General features: G+C 38.0%; 1 protein-coding gene across 6 annotated transcripts in view; it reads left to right on the top strand.

Moving 5' to 3' along the window:
* ARNT (aryl hydrocarbon receptor nuclear translocator) overlaps window positions 1–19088 on the top strand; it is a 50692-nt gene that overhangs the window by 29503 nt on the left and 2101 nt on the right. For 2 of the 6 annotated variants that reach the window (XM_010996742.3, XM_010996741.3), the window contains 16 exons: window positions 93–306; window positions 3017–3230; window positions 4406–4508; window positions 5994–6059; window positions 6473–6558; window positions 8015–8091; window positions 8758–8892; window positions 11299–11373; window positions 13661–13812; window positions 14952–15062; window positions 15210–15282; window positions 15405–15528; window positions 15720–15822; window positions 16205–16352; window positions 17636–17795; window positions 18231–18397. In XM_010996742.3, the coding sequence (XP_010995044.1) occupies window positions 93–306; window positions 3017–3230; window positions 4406–4508; window positions 5994–6059; window positions 6473–6558; window positions 8015–8091; window positions 8758–8892; window positions 11299–11373; window positions 13661–13812; window positions 14952–15062; window positions 15210–15282; window positions 15405–15528; window positions 15720–15822; window positions 16205–16352; window positions 17636–17795; window positions 18231–18397 (2008 nt within the window). Of the gene's footprint in view, window positions 1–92; window positions 307–3016; window positions 3231–4405; window positions 4509–5993; window positions 6060–6472; window positions 6559–8014; window positions 8092–8757; window positions 8893–11298; window positions 11374–13660; window positions 13813–14951; window positions 15063–15209; window positions 15283–15404; window positions 15529–15719; window positions 15823–16204; window positions 16353–17632; window positions 17796–18230; window positions 18398–19088 lie in introns of those variants that run through there. The other 4 variants (XM_031436489.2, XM_010996740.3, XR_010377446.1 and 1 more) reach the window with 3 other exon arrangements.

The raw sequence follows: 19088 nt of genomic DNA, 5'->3' as shown, positions 1-19088 counted from the left end.
AGCTCACTTGGTATCCATATCATTCTCCCTGCTCCCAAATGGCCAGATGTGACCACCTGGATGGGGCTTCTCCTCTCTCTCTCTCCATGCAGGGAAAATCATAGTGAAATTGAACGGCGGCGACGGAACAAGATGACAGCCTACATAACAGAACTGTCAGACATGGTACCCACCTGCAGTGCCCTGGCTCGAAAACCAGACAAGCTAACCATCTTACGCATGGCAGTTTCTCACATGAAGTCCTTGCGAGGAACTGGCAACACGTCCACTGATGGCACCTACAAGCCGTCTTTTCTCACTGATCAGGTCTCTGAGAAGCACAACTGAGAGAGTCTAGAACCTGTTGAAAGTTTTGGTCTTTTGGGGATAGACCATAATTCTAAGTAGTGCATTTTATTGGGAGTCAGAGCAGAACTGAGTGTGTAGGTTGTTTAAAGGACAAGAATTCAGCTCTGAAGGAAAAATTTGGACCATGGGAAAGTGAGTTTTGATCCCTGACTGTGGCATATATTAGCTTTAGAACAGTGAGAAGTAGAGAAGAATTGTGATGGCTATTTAGCAAGCTTATAGGTATTTTAGAACTTTACTCCTAAATCCGGCCTACACGGTAGAACAGTAGTGGAATCACAGGGAGAAGGGGGACTGAGTCCACAGTACTGGCCCTCTTCCCTGACTTTACGGTTATAGAAGATGGACAAAATCTGTTTCTCATTCTTGAAGCAGCTTCCAGTGTTAGTGATAAAAGGAGTCCAGCAGGCAGTTGTTGCTTAGAGGTGTCGTCTGTTACATTGGATGCACTGTGAGACAGAGAAGGCAAAAACATTTCCAGCCTTTCAGGAACGCAACCTGAATATGAGTACGTGAGTGGCAGGATGCACACATAAGTGGAAAATGATAGGAAAATGCACACAGAGAAGAAACGCCTTAGTAAAACTTACTAATAATTTACATAGGACTAGATAGCTGTGTACTGGAGGGGTGGCTGAAGTGAATAGAATGACCAGGCCTGAGTGAGGGCGCTTGCAAAGACTTACAAGAGCAAGGAAGCCATGTTCTATTTTGATTATTAAAAAGAACACTTGGTTACTGCAGGAAATTTTGGAAAATACAGGAAGTATAAGGAAGAAAAAAATTGACCTGTAATGCCACCGTTTTATTCAGAGGATTAACAAGAAGGAAGGAATATGGTTTGAAAAAAAGAAACAAGAATTTTCCAAATAGAATGGTCTACAAGAAAGCACGTACAGAGCAGATTTTATATATGTGTACATTGAATAGTTAACCAGTTTGTTCTCACAGCACACATGCAGGTATTGATTCAGCAGACTCCAGTTATGCATCTTTTGTGAGCTAACCAGGTGCTTTGTGCTATGAGAAATGTAAAGAATGGTAAGAGATAGTTACTGGTGGAGACAGACATGTAAATAAATAAATCATAATACCAATACAGAATCAGTTTTATAGTAGAGACGCAGTAAAAAGTCCTGTACAAGGGCAAATATGGAAAACACAGAATAGGGGGTTAGTGTTGTAAATACTGGAAATAAATGATCAAAAGTCTGGTGAGAATGATTGGCTTGTTCAAGGAAAGTCAGGTAATTTAGCATGCCTTGGGAGATGATAAAAGGAGGTTAGGCTGGGACCTGATGATGGAATATTTAGGTGTTATGTTAAATAATTTAGATTTTAATTTTTAAGCAATGGGGAGCCCTAAAAAATATGGTAGCATTTTAAGAATGGATTGGAGGTGTGTAATATACCTATCAGAATTCATCAAGTTGTATATTTGAAATATGTGTAGTTTGCTGTACAAGAACCATACCACAATAGAGGTATTGGAAAAAAAAAGAATGGATTGGAGAAAGTGAGAACAGGGAGACCATTAATCTTGGCATGAGATGACTAGAGCAGTGACATTGTATTTGAAAGTGGAATTGATAAAAACCAAGTTACCACTGGAGTGTGAGTGTAGTTAGATTTTTGAGGACTGTTGCCTGAGGTGATGCTGTTAATCAGGAAAGGAAATGCTGGAAGAGCACAAAGGATTATTTTTTGGAGGGGGAAATAATGACAGGTTTTGAGATGTTGAAATTAAATTGCTGGTAAAATATCTATTTGGAGATGCATAACAGATTTTAGGCAAGACTAGAGGTGTTGACTTGGGTATCATTTCATAGTGGGGGAGTAGATATAATTTCTTAGGGAGAGAATATGGTATATATAGAGAAGAGAACTTCAGATAGAACCTTCGAAATGCATACTCTTAAGACTTGAACAAAGCAGAGAAGGGGCATTTAGGAAGGAAGTAAAAGTTGGAGTGTCCTATCAGAGAAGCTAGGGAGAAATAAATTTTAAAGGCTAGAATGAACAGTATTGTCAGATTCTTCAGTGAGATTGAGTAAAATGATTCAGACTTAGGAAAAAGGACTTGAATTGGCAGTTAGGAACCTCCTGAAAAAAACATGAGCGTAGTGGTTTAGGTGAAGATTGCTGTGGGACTGAGAAATGAATGAAAGGTAGAGAGTAGAGCCAGTGACTATAACATTACTCTCAGTTTAAGCTTGGCCCTGAAAGAGAGATGAGTTGGGCAAGATTGAGGGGAGATTTATGTAGAATTAGGAATATTTGATCATGTCCACATATCTGAGGGAAAAAAGAGAAAATGGGAATATTTGTAGAGCAGGATCCTAAAAAGAAACCAGAGAGGGTGAGATCAAGAACTCAATTATTGTTAGTGGTAAGCCTTTTTATTCCCTATGTCGAGTTCTGAGATAAAGAGGAGGAGGTGGATAGTGGCATAGAGACACTGAGGAAATATCTATTGGAAAGAACTATGTTGTCAGTGAAGATAATTACAGTTAGGGTGCAAAGCTATGCTTGTGGACCAGATAGGAGCCAACAGTTGCTTATGGAGAGATAGATACCGCCTGAAATGTCTTGCTTCTTTCCATGAATAGTAAGTAATATTTGGTTTTTCTGAGTTCAGTATTTACTTGTTTTTCTCTTCCTTGGGCAGGAGCTGAAACATTTGATCTTGGAGGCAGCAGATGGCTTTCTGTTTATTGTCTCATGTGAGACAGGCCGGGTGGTATATGTCTCTGACTCAGTGACCCCTGTTTTGAACCAGCCGCAGTCTGAATGGTTTGGTAGCACCCTGTATGATCAGGTGCACCCAGATGATGTGGACAAACTTCGTGAGCAGCTTTCCACTTCAGAAAACGCCCTGACGGGTATGAGTTATGTGGATGGAAAATGGGAAGTCTTTTTCTTCTTTTTTTCTCAGATCAAACAGGTGTTTTAACTCTTAAATTTTTTCATTGAATCTGGCAAAGTTTCTAGAATTTCCTCTTTTAATACATGTAATCTGTTGTGTTTATCCACGTGCAGGTAATATATTTTGTAGCTCATTCTTAGAAAATGTTTCGTCTATGGCAATGCTCATATAAAAGTTTACTTTAATCTTAATACTGGTGTAAATACACAGTAAAAGCCAAACCCACAATAACCTTTTTTCTTCCCCTCATTCTAAAAGAAGGAAATTATCCATTTTTCTCTCTCATTTGTATGGGGAATTTCCTGGTATTTTTTCTACCCAGTTGTGCTTAGTTTGGCTTTGTGCTAGGTTCTATGATAATAGATATTTATTTTAGAGGAAAGTGGTTATCAGTTAGTGCCTAAGGTTTTCTTTCTTTCTTTCTTTTGAATATGCACTATTTTTCTGTCTTGTTTTTGGTCCCTTCTCCCAAACCCCCCATTTAATGTTATTCAGTCCTTTTGCCAGAGTTTGGCTAAAGGAAATAAGTCACATCTGCTCCCAAGCAATCTGGAAAAAATTTTTAAAGTGGAAGCAGATTAAAACTGGTAATTAAAATAAAATCCGTTATGCTCATCTGAATGTTGGTTTTCAGCTTTCCCCTCTTTTATGTTTTCATGGATTTCATTTTTCTAGTTCTTATTTTTCCCAAAAGTTCCCATAGATTTCTCTGTAATAAAGAAGGAACAGTTTTAGCATGAGACAGATGGGTATTTCTGTGGCATATAAAATGATGTCTTTAAACAAATGACATTCACTGTGTGTGTGTGTGCATGCATGTGTATAAAAATAATCACACCTAAGAATATAGCCTTGCCTCTTGCTTGCCAGCCGTACCTATTTCTACTCCTCCCGTCCCTTGCACAAGGGTATTTCCAGTGCTGCTTTTGAGTTGAAGAGTAAGATTCATTGGTGGGAACTGAGGTGTCTTAGGCTTGGAAAAAATCCGTCTCCTACTTGGCCTATTCTGTTATAAGTAAAGAAACTGAAGAGCATGAATAGGCTACTGACTTACCTTTGCTTCCAGTATGTCTGCTCCTCTTCCCCACACACAAGAAGGCACTCCAGACTGTCCTTCACATCTTTCTTCAGGGCGTATCCTTGATCTGAAGACTGGAACAGTGAAGAAGGAAGGTCAGCAGTCTTCCATGAGGATGTGTATGGGCTCAAGGAGATCATTTATTTGCCGTATGAGGTGAGTGTCAGGCTGAGGATTTTGATTTGACATATGAAGAATTAAGAGCTGAAGGTTTGATTTCTGGTCAGAGGACTTAAACTTTTAAATCCATGCTCCGATTAGATTAAATTTAACTCACATGGGTTGTAACACAGACTAAAGTGATGAGGAAACTAACATTTACTGAACTCCTCCTATGCCAGACGTTGTGAGAGTTGCTTTATGTTTGTCATCTCATTTCCCACAACAGGGTAGAATTCGTGGTTATTATTTGCTGATTTAAAAAAAAAAAAGGACTCAGAAATTAACTTCCTAGGATTACATAGATAATGTTTGATACAGGATTTTATTTTAATTGGTAATAGTCAGATGCCAAAACCTATATTTTTTCCCAGTGTATTACCAGACAACATTCATGTACTCAGACCATTTCTGCCCCCTTTTTTGGTGGAAATTTAAGACTTTCTTATGTCTCTAGCTTAGTATTTAATATTTATACATTACATATTATACATTTAAGGATTTTGAAGGATGGTGGTACTTTTCTTCACAAGTAGAGAAGAAATCTCTTAAAGTCATAAAATAAATTCAGATTATATAATGGAAATTGACTGTATTGTACTGGGAAGATGCTCATTAGAAATGATGGGTAGGACGTTAAGGATATTTCCTGAGAGGGGTTACAAAATTGAGTATTATGTGGCTTAGTGATTTAGAGTAGTTTCTGCACCCAGACTACTGGATTTATTGCTTATCTTCTGAGATCTTGAGCAGATTAAATTACTACTTTGTATTTTGATTTCTTCATCTAATATTGAGAGTTACATTAATATCAACCTCATAAAGTTGTTATGAGGGTTAGATAAATAAATATATGTAATGATGCTTAGAATAGTGCATGACACATATTAAATTCATTATAAGTTTTATTTATTATTGTTAAGTAAATGAGAGAAGGAAAGTAGAGAGGATGAGAGGGAGTGTCCCAATAGGTGGACATGGCTGATGCAAAGACATAGGCAGGAGCAAGATAAATAATAACGAAATATGGCACACAGATTGTGTTGCAGCATAGCGCTAGAATCAACAAACCATGGCTCTTTGTAAATAAAACTTCCTTGGAATATAGCCTTGCCCATTTGTTGACATACTGTCTGTGGCTGCTTTCATGCTATAATAGCAGTCAACTAGTTGCAACAGAGCAAATGGCCCACAGAGCTGAAAATATTTACTGTCTGATCATTTGCAGAAAAAGAATACTGACCCCTGATGTAGAGAATCTCTGCATTTGAAGAGCATGTAGAACATTTCGACTTAAAACTCTGGGACAGTTAACAAGTTTTAGAAATACCAAACCTGACTTCTTTATCCTTCCTTGTTAGGAGCATTGTTACCAATTTTCTGTCTAATTGTATCCAGAGCCTGTTATCTGGCTGTTAACAGATGGAAATTTCTTTGATAGTGCAACTTAGTTGCTTTTAATCTCTCTGTTTATTGAAACAGGTGTGGCAATAGCTCTGTGGACCCAGTCTCCATGAATAGACTGAGCTTTGTGAGGAACAGATGCAGGTGAGATCCTAGGTATTAAAAAACCAAAGGGATGGCCAGGTACCTGTAGAGATCATCACATTTTCAGCTGTCTTACTGTAGTATTTTCTTTAGCAGCCCTCAGCCTCATCCCTCACTTCCCAGTTACTTTTTTTCTGGGAATATTTTCCTGGACTTCTAAAGCTGCTTTTGCTCATCCTTTTTAAAGAAATTACATTAACACTTGACCTACTTTCTTCCTGCTTCAGTACCTTTCAGTTACTCTACTTTTGCAAGGATCAAAAAAAATGGTGATCACTTTTGGGTGGGAAGATCTGAGTATAGTCATCCTCTTTTCTAAACACCCAAGAGCCTAAAGTTAAAGGTGCTAAGCCAGCATTGCCTTTTAAATGTTACTGGGTAGGGCTTTCTCCTCACACCTGTAATTCTTCTAGGAATGGACTTGGCTCTGTGAAGGATGGGGAACCTCACTTCGTGGTCGTCCACTGCACAGGCTACATCAAAGCCTGGCCCCCAGCAGGTAGGAAAGTTAGGTAGTGATTTCTTCCTTGGTGAAGCAGTTTCCTCACAGAGTCCAAGAAAGTTAGTTAACATGTATCATGTATCTGGTATATGAAATGTACTTTGGTATTATAAACTGTAAAAAATAATAGGAAAGAAAAAGCAGGCTCCTTCCCTTCCCTTATGGATCTTGCATTCCAGTTAAGGGGATGGATTACTCAGACTTAAAAATGACTCACTGTTGGCTGGGTCACAGGATGTAGGTTTTAAATGTACAGATAATAATGTGTGTTTACTAAATACCTCTGTCCTAAGTATTTGTGTGCAAAGAAACAGTTGGCATTGAATGCAGCTGATTTGGGAAAGTTTTCTAAAGTAAGAACAAGACTTGGGCGGAGAAGGGGTAAATCACTTGATTGTAGTAAATTATAAAGGGCATATTCTCTACAAAGGCTTTAAGTCAGGATGTGAGCAGATTAGTTTTACTAGAACTTGAAGTCAAACATCCTTTTCAGCGGGCGTGTCAGAATTTCCAAATCTTAGCAACTTCATTACTTCCCTGCTGGGTAGTTATGACTGGGAAGTGGGGATTGTAGGGAGACAGAAACTAAGAGAATCAAGATGGTATATTTCAGTAAGAGATTAAACTTTGGATTTGGAAAAACCTGGGTTTGATTTTGGCATTGTTGTTTACTAGTGGTATAACTTAGGATAAGTTGCTTGGCTTTTATTTTAAAAAGCCCTCAATTTTCTCATTAGTAATTTGGAGATATTATATCCCTTATAGAGTTACTGTGATGAGTAGACTAAATGTAAGAAAAGCACCTAGCCTAGTGCCTGGCATATGGTAGGCGCCCAATAAATGATTTAATTAAGTAAGTGTAATTAAGAAAAAGTAATTTTAAGTTGTAATGATTTTTGAACTTTTTAGTTTATATGCTGTATAAACCATGCATTTGAGGTATACATGATTTTTATACTTCTGTGTAACTCTCAAAGAAATCCTATTTTTCTTGGTAAAAAGATAATTATGCAAAGAGTGGAGAGAAAATGCAGCCTTCTTCCTTTCCACATAAAACATGGAAGCACTTGCTTCTCTTTTTTCCAGAGGACGTAAATAACTATTGGTGTTTGGTTTAATTTCAGTTTTGGTTGTTTGCTTACTTTAAAAGTCACAGGTTGGGCAAGACATCTGTTCTCTGCCTATGATATGGTCACAGAATGGGTGATTATCTTCATATGTATTTGGTTTGGCCAGCATGGTCTTTTAGAATACTTTGGGTGGGACCTGTACTCTGCACTTTATTATAATTAATGTGGGTAAAATATATGAATTAATATATATAAAAAATACTTAAAACAGTACCTGATATATATGATAAATTCTTTGGGTTGTTTAATCTTTAAATTTTTGACTTTTGAAGGCATTTGAGTTTGAGATCCTTGTTAAACCTTTTAACTTCACCTTCCTGAAGGTGTTTCCCTCCCAGATGATGACCCAGAGGCTGGCCAGGGGAGCAAGTTTTGCCTGGTGGCCATTGGCAGACTGCAGGCAAGTATGGATTTTCCATGTCTATATCACACCTTTTCAATGAGAGGAAATCTCTTTCAGGATGTGTTCATTTTATTTTTTTTCTTTTACTCTAAATACAAATGATGAATTCTGTAAAACTACAAATATTTGGAAGAATGTGGCATTCATAGTTAATATTGCTTCTTTTGGATTTAGCAGAAGCTGAACAGTGTGAGAGAGAGAGAGGGAGGTCTTTTCTTCTTTCATATTATTAACTTTGCAATGCTGAATTTTCTATTTCCAACAAATTTCTTTTGCCCATATACAATAGAAGAGAGATCTTTTTATTTTATCATTACATGACTAACAATATAGAAGTGGAATTATTTTGATCCTCTTTATAAAAATAGATGTTCCTTGGTTAGATGGGACTATAGTTTCCTAATCTGTGAATAATGAACACGGCCTAGCTACATGAAAGTAGGTGGGTTTTAGGTTGAATGAATTTTTATCTTCCTTTACAAAGTTGGTAAAGGATGCATGTGTGGGAGTGGAGCTAGGCCTCGTGCCCTCTCTGTGATTATCATTTTTTCATTTCTGGATGAGATGTGAAAGTTTAGAAATTCCTAAAATTGGGAGCCTCATGGGAACTACATCTTTAAAGAATGGTGTCGTTTTATCTCATTTTTATCTCTTTATCTTCAGGTAACTAGTTCTCCTAACTGTACAGACATGAGTAATGTTTGTCAACCAACAGAGTTCATCTCTCGACACAACATTGAAGGAATCTTCACTTTCGTGGATCATCGCTGTGTGGCTACAGTTGGCTACCAGCCGCAGGTGAGGAGCTGGTGCTATTACACCACTGATATTCAGGCCTCTGTTTTCCCTTGTTTATGCTGAGATTATTCAATCATGTAATTCCAGAGGTAGCCAAAATATATCAGTCCCAGCTCAGAAAAAGATACAATCCTATTCTGTCAATGGCTAAATTTATTCTTAGCTTTCTATCAAGGTTATTATCTGATCTATAAATATGTGGCTTGTGAAACCAGGTGGGAGCAGCAGGTACAAATGTGTATTTCTTCTTTGTTTTTGATATTAATACAGATAATGATGCAAAAGTGCTCATCGTAATTAGTTATAATGATATGACCACTTTTGGATAATTCATGTCATCATCTAGATGCATAGTAACCCAGAAAATATGCATATTTAGCATCAGTTAATATGATTTATTTAGATACCTCATTCAGCAGACCAGGTAACTATATCTGAGTTGAGAAATGTCATTATATAAACTTTCAGAATTATGGTGGTCAGGAGAGACTTCTGACTGTGGCTGTGTGAAGAGGCTAAGCTGGTGAAAAATAGATCTTGAAAAAGAACAAAGTTTGAGCATTTATACTGCCTGGTTCAACATGTGTTATAGAGCTATTGTTATCAAGACGCTGTGGTATTCGAGTAGGGATAGTTACATAGATCAATAGACTAGAACAGAGTCTGTTCTCACATTTATGGTCAGTTGATTTTCAACAGAGATGCCAAGACAATTCAAGGGGAAAAGAAACGTTTTCAACAAATGGTGTTGGAACAATTGGATGTTCATGTGTAAAACAAAACAAAAAGAATGTAGACTCTTACCTCACACCATACGCAAAAATCAACTCAAAGATGTAAAGGTGGAAGGGCTAAAGTTATAAAACTTCTAGAAGAAAATAGAAAATCTTTGTGATCTTGAGTTAGGCAGAGATCTTTTATATGACACTAAAAATATGAGTCACAAAAGAAAAAAGTTGGATTTGATAAGTTGGGTTTCATAAAAGTTGAAATTTGCCCTCTTAAAAGGGCATCAGTAAGAAAGTGAAAAGACCAGCCACAGACTGGGGGAAAATATTTATAAAGCATATATCTGAGAAAGAATTTGTGTCCGGAATATATAAAGAACTCTTACAACTCATTAAGGCAAACAGCCAGTAAAAAAAAAAAGGGGGGGGGGGCAACAAGATTTAAATAGACATTTCACCAGAGAAGAAATATGAACAGCACATAAACAGATGCTCATCATCAGTAGTCATTAGGAAAGTACAGATTAAAACCACAGTGAGATACCACTGTATGCCCACTTTTTAAAATGGCTGTGATCAAAAAGTATTGGCAAGAGTCGGGAGGGATAGCGCAGTGGTAGAGTGTGTGCTTACTGTACACAGGGTCCTGGGTTCAATCCCTAAAATAAATAAATAAATAGATAGATCAATCGATCAATCAGTCAATCCCATCCATCCATCCATCCATCCTAATTACTTCCCCACCAGCTCAAAAAAAAAAACTTTAAAAAAAGAAAAAAAAAAGTATTGGCAAGAACATGGAGAAACAGAACCTTCATACACTGTTGGTAGGCAAGTAAAATGGTGTAGCTACTTTGGAAAAACATTTCTGCAATTCCCTAAGAAGTTAGACTTACACTTACCCTACAGCTTAGCAGTTACACTCCTAGGTATTTACCCAGGAGAAATGAAAACATGTTCACACAACGATTTGTGCACAGATGTTCACAGCTGTATTATTCATAATAGCCAAAAAGTGGAAATAGTCTAAATGTCCATTAATTAGTGAATGGATACACACTGTGGTATATCCATGTTAGACTGCTGCTGAGCCATAAAAGGACTATATTGTTGATACATGGAACAAAATAGATAAACTTCAAAGTATTACGTTTGATGAAAGAAGCCAGACCCAAAAGTCTACCCATTGTATGATTCCATTTATATGAAATTATACAAAAGGCAAAACTAAAGCAGAAAGCAGATCAGTGGTTGGCTAAGGGATTGGGAGCAGGGATTGATTACAAACAAGCACAAAGGAACTTTTGGGAGCAATGAGTATGTTCTCAAACAATGGTGGTAACGGTTGTACAGCTGTATAAATTCATTATGATAATCAAATTAGAATTTTTCACTTGAAATGAGTGAGTTTACCTAATTATACCTCAGATCTGTAAAAAATGCAATTAAAATAAATTAAAATAAATGTATAGTATTCTGAAAAAGAAAAGTGCTCTGGAGGTCAGTTGTTTACCAGATTCCATCTCTTTTTTTTGTTTCTGTCTTTTTTTCCCCTTCCACTTTTATCTGTAATCGTGGGATAAAGACAGGAGAAATAAAATTCAAGTCCCCTGATGATGGGCCAGGAAAGTTAGATCATCATGAAAGTATCAATCTTACTCCTCTTTTCCTCTTTTAGGAACTCTTAGGAAAGAATATTGTAGAATTCTGTCATCCTGAAGACCAGCAGCTTCTAAGAGACAGCTTCCAACAGGTAACTTTTTTCCTTGGTTTGGGTGTAAATATTTTTATCTAATGTCTATTATCACATTCACTCCACAAATATTTACTGACCACTGATTAATCAAGTACTATGGCACACCCTGCAATTTTACATTCTTTAGTAGTTAACTTGTAGTTTTAAGGGACAGAAAAGGACCAATATGTTGAAACTATGGATAATTTATGTTCAAGGTATTTTTCTTTGGCTTGACTACTCACTGTCTTATATCCAAGGGCTGTCTTTAAAGTATTTAAAATATTCTACACTTCACTGAACTGTGGATAGTAGTATAAAAATTCATTTCATGGTTCTTTTATAGAAAAGTGAGACTTAGCTCTTAATTGTAAGCTAACTCTCTTTTTTTTTTAATTTATTATTTTGTTTTGGGGGGGAGGTTATTGGGTTTTTATTTATTTACTTATTTTTAATGGAGGTACTGGGGATTGAACCCAGGACCTTATGCTTGCTAGGCACATGCTGTACCACTGTGTAAGCTGACTCTTAATTGCAATTTTCAGGCCCTAGATCCTGAAAACATCTGGTAAATTTAATTTCAGGACAGACTTGGCTTTAGGTAGCAATTCTTACGTTAAATTAGACTGGTTAATTTCCCTCTTTAAGCCTCAGTAGTGTTTTTACTGATACAGTGGGTATATAAGATAAAGCATTTAAAGCACATGGCCCAACTTCTAGAGGAAATCAATGGCAGTGAGAAGTCTCTCTGGCTTCTGATTCCTCAGCATCAGCTGTTCCGTCTACTTAGAAGGATCGCGTTTCATGTATGTGTATGTAGTCCTATAAGAATTACTCTGACATCTGTTGAAACCATTTAAAGCTGAGGACATGGTCATTTGGCAGCGTGAGAAGTTATAATTCATAATTCTGACACTTTTGGCCACAGAATATTATCTTATCACTTCTAGAAAATGCTTATTCCAAAACAACTTTAACGGATCATGTAATACACTCGCTAATCTCAAGGTTGTAATTCTGACGTCAGTTGCTGCTGTGGTATTCGAGTGCATAAGCAAAGGTGCTTTTTAGTGTGTGAGCTGTAGCTGCTTACCAGTTGTTGGTTTCCAGATTTTGATGTTTCTTAAGTCTGGATAAATTTATATTTCTTTTTGCTTTTTTAGTACATAAATTTAGTTACGATTTCTAATGAAGCTTGTTTTCCTTTTTTTTTTCCTTCCCATTTTGATTATTGCCATGTTTGTTTCACATTTGTTTTTTAAAAGTTTTGTTTATGTGTTTAAAATGTGCCATTTCATTATTGCTAAGAGAGGTATTTCTCATTATCTGCCGTGATTATTTCTTAGTCAGATTGTAATGTCCACAGTTACCGCCATACTCCCATCAGCTTAAGCACAAATGTTATCTTAAAAAGCAATTTAAAGTGTAGGTATTTTGAATTACTGGGCTTAATACTTCATTGGCATAGATATGTACAGCAATAAACAGGTTTTCAGATCCAGTACTTTGTGTACAAATGTAATGATGTTCATTGTGTACATGTTATTCAGTGAGCACATGTAAGTATTAGAGACCACTTACTATTGTCTAAATGCAAGTGTTTATATCTCATTTCTTTTTTATAATGTTAAATGTTGATGTTCTTAAAAAAAAAAAAGAAAATATATAGCCTACTAGGCTATATCAAGCCTTGTACTTGACATATAGTAACTATAAAATAAATGTTAGCTGTTAATATTATTATTTTGTTGTTGTTAAGGAGGGGGATTCAAAAGATTTTCTATTCTATGAGATTAGAAACTAAAATAATCTAAAATTAATTTATTTTAAAGAACAAAAAGCAAAGTAAAACTAAAGTCAACTTAGTTTTATTTATAGAAACCTTCATGGGTGCTGTAAACCCAGAAATTCTCAGGCTAGGGGGAAAAAGCTAGGACTGAGGGGCAATGTGTAAGCTGTATTCAGTGTCACTAAACTTAACAAATTTCTAGTAAATTGTCTAGATTGTATCTTTGAGGGACTTCCCAAGGAAGTGAAGGAAGCATAGTCTTTCCTCTCCTGGAAATAAAATTTTACTTGTGTTTAACATTGACTAGAGTGGTCAGATAACTTGGAACTCTGAGAAGAAACATGATAAACATAGTTCATTATTTAGTCACTTAGTTTTCACTCCTCATGTTGTTTTGTTACGTGACATTGTGAGAGAACGTCACTTTACAGACAGTGACACAAGAATCTTAGGGTTGTAGATGTGTAAAGAGAAATTCTTATGGGTTTCAACTGATGGCATGCAAACCTTTTCCAGGTGGTGAAGTTAAAAGGCCAGGTGCTATCTGTCATGTTCCGGTTCCGGTCTAAGAACCGAGAATGGCTCTGGATGAGAACCAGCTCCTTTACTTTCCAGAACCCTTACTCAGATGAAATTGAGTACATCATCTGTACCAACACCAATGTGAAGTATGTGCCATAAAGACCTTTTCCATTGTTGGGATTTCTCATGGGCCCAGTTTGCTTAACCTTATCAAATTACCTTTCTCTTCTACTTTTCTAGTAGTAAACACCAGTAGTTCCACATCTTCCACTTTCTTAGAATTTGGGGTAGTTCATCCACGTAGAGTAAAATTTTAACTAACAATAGCTTGGAGACTCAGTTCTGAGATGTGAGTGATTTGTTTAGTTGACAGCATGAGTTTGAACTGCATGGGTCCACTTATACTCAGATTTTGTTTAGTAGTAAACACTGTAGTACTACATGGTCTGCTGTGGATTGAACCACATATAGGGAGGGCTGAGTATAAGTTACACTCAAATTTTTGGCTACTAGGAGAGACAGTGCCCCTAACCCCTGTGTTGTTCAAGGGTCAACTGTATTTCAGTTTTATATTTCAACCCTTTCTACACCACTGGTGTTTTATACATCAGTTTACTGCTCTAGTCTGGTGGACTTTTTTCCTAGAGCAGTCATCTGCAAACTGAAAGACTGAATAGTAAGTATCTTTGCACTGAGGGGCATATAGTCTCTGTTGCAGCTACTCAGTTCTATTGTTTTGGCCTGAAAACAGTTCTAGACAAATGAGATGAACAGAAATGGCTGGGCTCCAGTAAACTTTTATTTACAAGAGTGAGCAATAGACTGGACTTGGCCCCTGGACCATAGTTTGCTTTAGAACATAGCTGTATCCACTCTGTTGTTAGTCTCTTTCTCTGTTATTGATTCTTTTCTGTTTGAACTTTCTTTCTCAGCTTTGTAAGAAAGAGTTTTATTAACAGATTTCACATACCATACACTTCACCCATTTCAAGTGTTTAATTTTTCAGTGTGTCACAGTTGTACAACTCTTACCACACAAAAAAAAACTATTACCCCAAAAGAAGTCCTGTAGTAATTAACAGTCATCCTCCCTAAGCTCTATATGATTGGAAATGTATGTCTCTTATAAATGGAAATGTGTATTATGTGGTTCCTTTGTGACTGGCCTCTTTCACTTAGTGTAATATTTTAAGGGTCACGCATGTTATAGCATGTATCTGTATTTTTATGTCAGAGTCAGATATTTTTTTTTTTCCTCTGTTCTCTCTGCTCGCCATTTTCCCAGGAACTCCAGCCAGGAACCACGGCCTACACTGTCCAATACAATCCAGAGGCCACAGCTAGGCCCTGCAGCTAACTTATCCCTGGAGATGGGCTCAGGGCAAATGGCATCCAGGTGAGAAATAGTGGAAGATCCTTTATTGAGCAGTGACTAGCCTTGGTGGGTGGCACTTTGTTTGTTTGTTTGTTTGTTTTAAGCCTTTTCCCCAGATTCTTTTTTAAAATCTTTTTTCCTGTTTCTTTCCTTGTCTTTAACATTTAGGCAGCAGCAACAGCAAACAGAATTGGATGTGGTACCAGGAAGAGATGGACTAGCCGGCTACAATCATTCCCAGGTTAGTGTGTCTTTGAAGGTGAGCATTTCCTTAATACCCCCAGAACCAGTTGGAATGTATGTGTACCTTTATATGACTTTTAGGGTTATTTCATGGTTATTTTTAATCATTATATTCCACAGGTTTCTGTCCAGCCTGTGACAACCACAGGCCCAGAACACAGCAAGCCCCTCGAGAAGTCAGAGGGTCTGTTTGCCCAGGATAGAGATCCAAGATTTTCAGAAATCTACTCCAGCATCAATGCAGGTATGTTTCTTCCTCACTCTTGTTTTAAGTTCTCATTTTAATCACTTGCTGATGGGCCTGTAACTGCCCAGTCAGTAGTCTTCCAGCATATTTCCACTTAATCCTAATACCTCATGAGTAAATAGGAACTTGCTGAACTAATATACTGCAGCCCCTTGACTGGCCCTCCCCCGACTCCTTTTGGTCCACAGATCAGAGTAAAGGCATCTCCTCCAGCACTGTCCCTGCCACCCAACAGCTATTCTCCCAGGGCAGCTCATTCCCTCCTACCCCCCGGCCGGCAGAGAATTTCAGGTGAGCCCCATATGTGTGTGCTGCTTTACAGGGCAACTGAGGGATTCAGTTACTGAATCCAAGTTTATTCTTCCCTAGCTTTCTCTGGCTATTTCAGATAAAGCAGTGGAACCTGTAGGCCTAGGATGAGACAATCTTGCTTTTCTTCCTCCTTTTTCATTGTACCTGTCCTGTTGCCATGTGCTAGGTCCCATCTCTGTGTGGCCTGATCAGTGTGTGACTGTCAGTCCTTCTCATCTTTTCCAGATTCTGTTACGAAGTTTTTCCTTTACCCCAGGGAGTCAAGGGAATCTAGGAATAGCACTAGATTATCCTGTGATTCCTAAATTCTATGATAAACCCATCTTTTTAATCCTTTACCTTGTTATTTTTTCACTCCTAGAAATAGTGGTCTGGCTCCTCCTGTAACCATTGTCCAGCCATCAGCTTCTGCAGGGCAAATGTTGGCCCAGATTTCCCGCCACTCCAATCCTACCCAGGGAGCAGCCCCAGCTTGGACCCCTAGCACCCGCCCAGGCTTCTCTGCCCAGGTAAACCTTCTCATCTGCCTGTTCTTTGTGTATTTTTTTGTTTGGTTAGGCTTTTTGCCATCTGTAAAATTATTGTTGTCTGTCTTAAATACCTTCCCCACACACACACACCTGCTCCCCTGCCTTTCAATTTTTATCCTTATTGGGAGCAGCCAGATAATTAAAAACTGTAGATAATCCAAGTATCTCAGAGTCTATGGTTTTCACATTCACCTTAAATCAGAATTTGTCATGAACATCTTGAGCAGGTTTGAGTTTCAGATTTGTTTCAGAGTAAATTCTAAGAAGTTTCCACTTTGATTAGGGCTACAAAATATAGGAACAAAGGAGAAGTTTAATTATTAATTTATACACAGTGATGTCTATTTACCAAAAAAGAAATTGTGTTGAAAAATCTTCATACAATGTATATGTGTATATATATTATATAGTAAAGCTAAAGCTAAGGTCTTTTCGTATGTTGATATATACTTATTTTGAATAAGTAATATTTTAAATAAAAAACCAAAACCAGAAGTAGGCTCCAGAATTGTTATATGCAGTATGACCTCACTGTATTAAAAATGCATAGGAAAATAAGAACTGGAAGAAATTATCCAAAAATGTTAACCATGAGTCTATCGTAGTAGAATTGTGGATGATTATTTCCTTTTTATTTTCCTTTGTTTTGTTTACTATTATTTTTGTGTGTGTGGAGGTAATTAGGTTTATTTATTTATTTATCTTTAGAGGTGGTACTGGGAATTGAACCCAGGGCCTTGTGCATGCTAAGCATACACTCTACCACTTAAGCTATATCCTCTCCCACTCCTTTGTTTTGAAAATACTCCACAGTGCATATGCATTACTGTAATAGTGAGGAAAATGTTTAGTTACCCCCCCAAAAAAAATCGTTAGGAATAAATGTGGTACAGACTGAGTAATAAAATAATGCAGTGTTTTTTCTCTCTATATAAAATGCTGTACTGTTATTAATGCATCTAGTTTTTATATAACTTTACCGTTTATAAAGTCCTTTCATTTAAGTCATTTTCACTTAATTCTCACAACTCTAAATGTGTACTTTTACTACTCCCATAGTTGTTTGCTTTTTGCACTTTATCACAGGTGCCTAAAAATAATGTCAAGGGAAATTGGGAGTTAATTGGAAGAAATGTACAGTGGAAAATAAGTAATGAGCTTGGCACAAAAGAATCCAGTGATTGATGGGGGTTAACTCTGATAAAAATGGTCTGTGCAATATGTTCATGTTCTCTTTGCTCTCTGTCCCTTTCTTTTAGCAGGTGGCTACCCAGGCTACAGCCAAGACTCGTTCTTCCCAGTTTGGTGTAGGCAGCTTTCAGACTCCATCCTCTTTCAGCCCTATGTCCCTCCCTGGTGCTTCCACTGCATCTCCTGGTGCTGCTGCCTACCCGAGTCTCGCCAGTCGTGGATCCAACTTTGGTGAGTTCTGACTGAAAGGAGGGTAACAGGAAAATCACACCACTAAAGAGAAAGGATTTGATAGTTAAAATGGCTTGTTTGTGTCCTGGATGTACTGACCTAATAATGGAAAAATGCAAGGTGACAGGCCATTTGGAATTTAAAACCTACCCACATGAAAAAGACTTTAGCACATACAACAAAAAGTAAGTAAGGTATTATAAATTTAATGACATGCAAATCTAGTCTAAATGAGCAAAGGACTCTTTGGAAAGGGTACCTAGAGAAGAAAAATTAATGTGGGACCAGGGTTTGAAGTAGAAGAGGCCTTGATTGGCAGAAGGAGGGGCAGGAGGTATCTAGATAAAATTAATGACTTGCACATAGTTGTGGAATAGTTTCTCCTCTCCATGGAGTTAGCAGATTGAAGTTGTTTCTTCTTCCTCGTGTTTCTAGCTCCTGAGACTGGACAGACTGCAGGACAGTTCCAGACACGAACAGCAGAGGGTGTGGGTGTCTGGCCACAGTGGCAGGGCCAGCAGCCTCACCACCGTTCAAGTTCTAACGAGCAGCACGTTCAGCAGCCGGCAGCACCGCAGCCGGGCCAGCCTGAGGTTTTCCAGGTGAGTCAGTGAAAAGACTTCAGAAGACCCGAGCCTGGGAGAGAAAGAGTCAGGGAGGAGAGACAGTAGGAAGCAGGCATGGACTGAGGTGTTTGACTGAGGTTAGTAAGTGGGAGAAGACAAGAGTGGGGACATAGAGGAGTAAATGTCATTAATTGGAAAGGCTGTGAACTTAAGCGTGCTGCACGGCCGTTAACCAGACTGTAGTTAGTGCTGGGAAGCGCTATGCGGAGGTGTCCTAGAAAGTAATTTCAGCCCATTCGGAGAGAACCATATCCCCACTTCATAGCCGCTTAAGTGTAAGCATACTGATTACAGCTATGAAGGTCCATTTACGTAAGTCCTGAGGGGACCGCGAGAGTCAGTGGAGTAATCTAAGGCCGGACAAAGGAGGAGCTCAGCTCAAAACACAGGCTGAAAGAAGGCAAAACAGGTTTTGGTGGAGAATAAATAGGATAAGAGATACTCCATATATATCCATGGGGGCTGTATGAAATGTGGCAAGCAGATTTTTCTCCCTTTGAAAACACTGAGAACTAGAGAAGAGGGAAAAGTGGAACTGTAGGAGGCAGACAGGAGGCACTAGGGCAAAGGCTGTCATCTAAAGGAGTCGGCGCTCCTGGGAGCGAGGGAGGCTGAGGGGCCTCGGCACAGCGGAAGCCCTCTGGGGGCAGGGGTGGTGATTCAGGGC

The sequence above is a fragment of the Camelus dromedarius genome, chromosome 23, assembly GCF_036321535.1.
Source record: "Camelus dromedarius isolate mCamDro1 chromosome 23, mCamDro1.pat, whole genome shotgun sequence".
NCBI lineage: Eukaryota > Metazoa > Chordata > Mammalia > Artiodactyla > Camelidae > Camelus > Camelus dromedarius.
Note: the sequence above shows the minus strand (reverse complement) of the source record. Positions and strands in the feature narration are given on the sequence as shown.